Here is a 4408-nt window from a genome sequence, read left to right as displayed (position 1 = left end):
ATGTGAGGGATTTCTTTAAGCACGATATTAAAAAAAAATGATATTTGTTTCTAATTTTTTTATACAGATGATACTTCTTGTGTGATTATGTCCGACATTCATATTAACTTTTTGGCTTGTTTATTTGGGCATTATTATTATATGTAAAGTAATTTTAAATTTTAATTATTAAATTTATGTGTTTAATTATAAAAACTAATCAAATTTCTTAATATATACAAAACTACTCATCTCTTAATTCTTGTAGTAATTGTAGAATATTGATATATATTATTCATATTTAGCTTAATAGTAATAATTGACGAAGTTAATTTTAAAAAGTGATTATATTCATTAGATATGGTAATATTAGATGTTATATTCTATATAGTCCTGTATTTGAATCAAAAATAAAATTTGATATTATAACATTTTTCCAAACAAAAGAATTATATTTACAAGAATAGTGAAATCAGAATTCATGAACGGTAACACCGAAAATATGTAGAGGGTCAAAATAGTAAAAGACGAAAATAAATGAGTTTTCTTGAAGGAGGGGCTGAACACAGGGCGAAAATATCGATGATTCAACCCCCCAAACCCCCACCCTTGCTATAAAAACCATACTCGCCACCATTTCTACACATCTTCTACCAAAGTCTCATTTCTGTGTCTGTAACTCTCCATCACTCTCTATTTCTTCTCCTAATATTTTGAAGCTGCAACCATGACTGCCTACCGCGGAAAGTATGCTGGTAAGATTTACGCCATCTTCGGATTCTTTTTTTTTTCTTTTTTAACCGTAGTTTTAGTTATTATTTGATTTTCATTAGTGGATCTATGAGAATTACGCTAATTTGATTTGTTTTGTTGCTTGATTCATCAGATCTGATATGATGCGCTTCATTTAGCCTGTTTTCTGAGTTTAATCTGTAAATCTGATAGTATACTGCTCTGTTTAATCTGATGTAGTGTTTAGTTGTAGTTAATCATGTGTTGTTTATGGCGTGTTTGATGCGAAGTGGATTAAACCGTATATCGATTGCATCCGAGTCTAATTGGTTAAAATATTGCTTTGATCTTTTCGTTAGTTGCTATACCGTGCTTTGTACCAAGTGATTTTTCGACGATCCAAAGCTGTAATGCTGAACTAAAGTTCTCAGATACTTTTTATTATTTGTTCATTAGTTAAAGTTGCTTTTGATCTCATATTCGTCTCTGTGTACTCGTTCCATTCTTCGTTCCTAAGTTTGTGTTGATATGAATGGAGGCTGCTATCCTGGTGTGAGATACTTTCCAGATGATTTTGTTTGTTTTATAATCGTTATTTAATTTTAACAAACAAGCTGTTGTGTGATTGTCCCTTCGATCTGTTTGTTGTGCTGGTTTTATGTTAAGCAATTCCTGAGATGAATACATTTGGTGACACTCCTAGGCCTGATGTGTTCTCTTTGAAGTAATTCTGCTAAATTTTGCTATGCCCATTTTGGTTGCTACCAGTTCATGTGTTAAGCATTCATGTGAGACTTTGAAATGCAGTTGCATGCTTATAATTTTTTTTATTGTTTTTATATTTTGGATCTGATCCAGGGATCTTGTAGGCTTGAATAGGAATATCTTATTCAGTTCATCAGTTGTGAGTTTATGTTTGGGACTTTAATTCATGTTATTGACTTACTATTATACTCACGGAGATAATGTATTAAAAAAAAGATAATAAAATAAGAGAGAAAAAAGTAGACAGAATAAAGTAAGAGAGAGAAAAGTAAGTGAGAAAAAATGTGTTGTCTTTTACTAAAAAAGGAAATGACTCCACTACTATAACGTACCAAAATGGCAAAATGACTCCACTCCTATGGAACGGAGGGAGTATATTCCTATACTACGTTGTTTAAATTTATGCTTGATTTGCAGATGAACTCATTGCCAATGCTGCATACATTGGTACTCCTGGAAAGGGTATTCTTGCTGCTGATGAATCCACTGGAACAATTGGAAAGCGTTTATCGAGCATCAACGTTGAGAATGTTGAGTCAAACAGAAGGGCTCTTCGTGAACTTCTCTTCTGCGCCCCTGGTGCTCTTCAATACCTGAGTGGTGTGATCCTTTTTGAGGAAACTCTGTACCAGAAAACTGCTGCAGGTGCTGGCTTTATTTTTTTTATTGTACCTAATAATCATTAATCATATTCTAATAGTAACTATTTTTCTGTTACAATATAATTTTGTAAATGATCTTGCATTTTTTTTCTGTGTGCTTGCAGGCAAGCCTTTTGTTGATGTGTTGAATGAGGGAGGTGTTCTTCCTGGTATCAAGGTTGACAAGGGTACTGTTGAGCTTGCTGGAACCAACGGTGAAACCACTACTCAAGGTCTTGACGGCCTAGCCCAACGTTGCCAACAATACTATGCTGCTGGTGCTCGTTTTGCTAAATGGAGAGCCGTACTTAAGATTGGTCCCAATGAGCCATCACAGCTGGCCATCAATGACAATGCCAACGGTCTGGCCCGTTATGCCATCATCTGCCAGGAGAATGGCTTGGTACCAATTGTTGAGCCAGAGATTCTTGTTGATGGATCCCATGACATCAACAAGTGCGCTGAGGTGACAGAGCGTGTTCTGGCTGCTTGCTACAAGGCCCTCAATGACCACCACGTCTTATTGGAGGGTACATTGTTGAAGCCCAACATGGTTACACCCGGCTCTGATGCTCCCAAGGTTGCCCCTGAGGTGGTTGCTGAGTACACTGTCCGTGCTTTGCAACGAACAATGCCTTGTGCTGTTCCCGCTGTTGTCTTTTTGTCTGGTGGACAGAGTGAGGAAGAGGCCACCCGCAACCTAAATGCCATGAACAAGCTCAAGACAAAGAAGCCATGGACCCTCTCTTTCTCGTTCGGACGTGCTCTCCAGCAGAGCACCCTGAAGGCATGGGCCGGCAAAGAGGAGAATGTTGGAAAGGCTCAGGCTGCATTGCTTACAAGGTGCAAGGCCAACTCAGAAGCCACTCTTGGAACCTACCAGGGCGGCAGCGCTGTGAGCCAGGATGCATCCGAGAGCCTCCACGTCAAGGACTACAAGTACTAGATTCAGTATGACTTCCCTTCTATTTTCTCGGTTGAAAGGAGAGCATAACTAGTTTGTTGACTTTATGCATTTTATGCTCATTTTCATGGGTTTCTACACTCCTTTAATAAGGTTTCGAGGAGCATGGACGATTGTTGGTTGCTTCTTTTGTACTTTTATCAGCTGCTTCTTTGTGTTTAAACTATTTTGCCAATGTTTGGCAAAGCTTAATTTGCTCATTATTACGGTTAATAGAGGAATTTGTGGAGTGTTTTTGAAATATTTTGATGCCAAACCAGTTTCGTTATGATTTGATTCCGAATTTATCGTTTTGGTTTTGATTCCTAAAATATCGGGTAGAAATGCGCAATATGCATGTGGCTCATTTGATGTTCTACTGTAAGCCCAACACTGCACTGTCTTAGTCCAGCCATCCGCCAACCTTTGGCAGATCTAACTTCTTGGTGCATATTATATCTAATATTGGTGGACCATTCACACACATTCTGCCCTTTCAAAAGTAGGAAAAGAAAAGTATACATATTCGCGATAATTCCTATAACTCTGTTCTGTACATGTAACTTGTTTCCCCCCTTTATAAAAAAAAAGCAATGGATGTGCCAAAACGATACTACCTCTGCCTGCCATGTCATTTCATTAGAAGTCTCGATTCATTTAGTCCATATGCCATTAAGAGTCTTAGTTCATTTTTACTAAAAATGATAGATAGACCTCACTTTCCACTATCTCATTCCACCCATATTCTATTGTAAAATTAATATATAAAGATTGACCCTACATTCCATTATTTTTTTTCACCAACTTTTCTTTATAATATTTCTTAAAACACGTGCCCAATTTAAGCGGAACTCCTAAGAGCATCTCCAATGGCAGCTAGCGGACCGGCTAGCCGATTCCCGGCGCTGGCCGGTCCGCTCGCCGAACCATTGGAGTCAGCTAGCGCCAAATCGGCGAACGGACGCCGATTCTCGGGCGCTGGCCGATCCGCTCGCCAGTCGGCTGGCCCCCATTGTAGGCGGGCGATCGGCGAGCGATCGGCCAACACTTTTTTTTAAATTTTCGAAACACTGTATATACGCGATTTGCACGTCATTTTCATTCGCACCGCTTGTTTTAACGAGTTTTCTCTCTCAATTTCTGTACAAGAGCAACAACATGAAATGAATAACGCGGGTGGTGGTAGTGGTGGGGATGCTGAGAAGTACGAATGGCAAATGAACGAAGAGTTGGAGACCTATACGTCCCGCGAGATAAACCGGTTGCTTCAAAGGGCCTTGCAGCCGGCGGTATCTCAACCTCGACCCGTTGTCCACCGACGAGCAGTGATTGATCGGGATCACGTAGC

General features: G+C 39.0%; 1 protein-coding gene across 1 annotated transcript; it reads left to right on the top strand.

Moving 5' to 3' along the window:
* Nucleotides 1-572: 572 nt before the first annotated feature.
* On the top strand, nt 573-3322 carry LOC121747935 (fructose-bisphosphate aldolase, cytoplasmic isozyme-like). Its single transcript, XM_042142101.1, has 3 exons — nt 573-734; nt 1894-2121; nt 2243-3322. Exons 1-3 carry the CDS (start codon nt 707-709, stop codon nt 3061-3063), a joined length of 1077 nt encoding a protein of 358 aa, XP_041998035.1. The 5' UTR covers nt 573-706; the 3' UTR covers nt 3064-3322.
* Nucleotides 3323-4408: the final 1086 nt, after the last annotated feature.

Source organism: Salvia splendens, chromosome 1, assembly GCF_004379255.2.
Source record: "Salvia splendens isolate huo1 chromosome 1, SspV2, whole genome shotgun sequence".
Lineage (NCBI taxonomy): Eukaryota > Viridiplantae > Streptophyta > Magnoliopsida > Lamiales > Lamiaceae > Salvia > Salvia splendens.
Note: the sequence above shows the minus strand (reverse complement) of the source record. Positions and strands in the feature narration are given on the sequence as shown.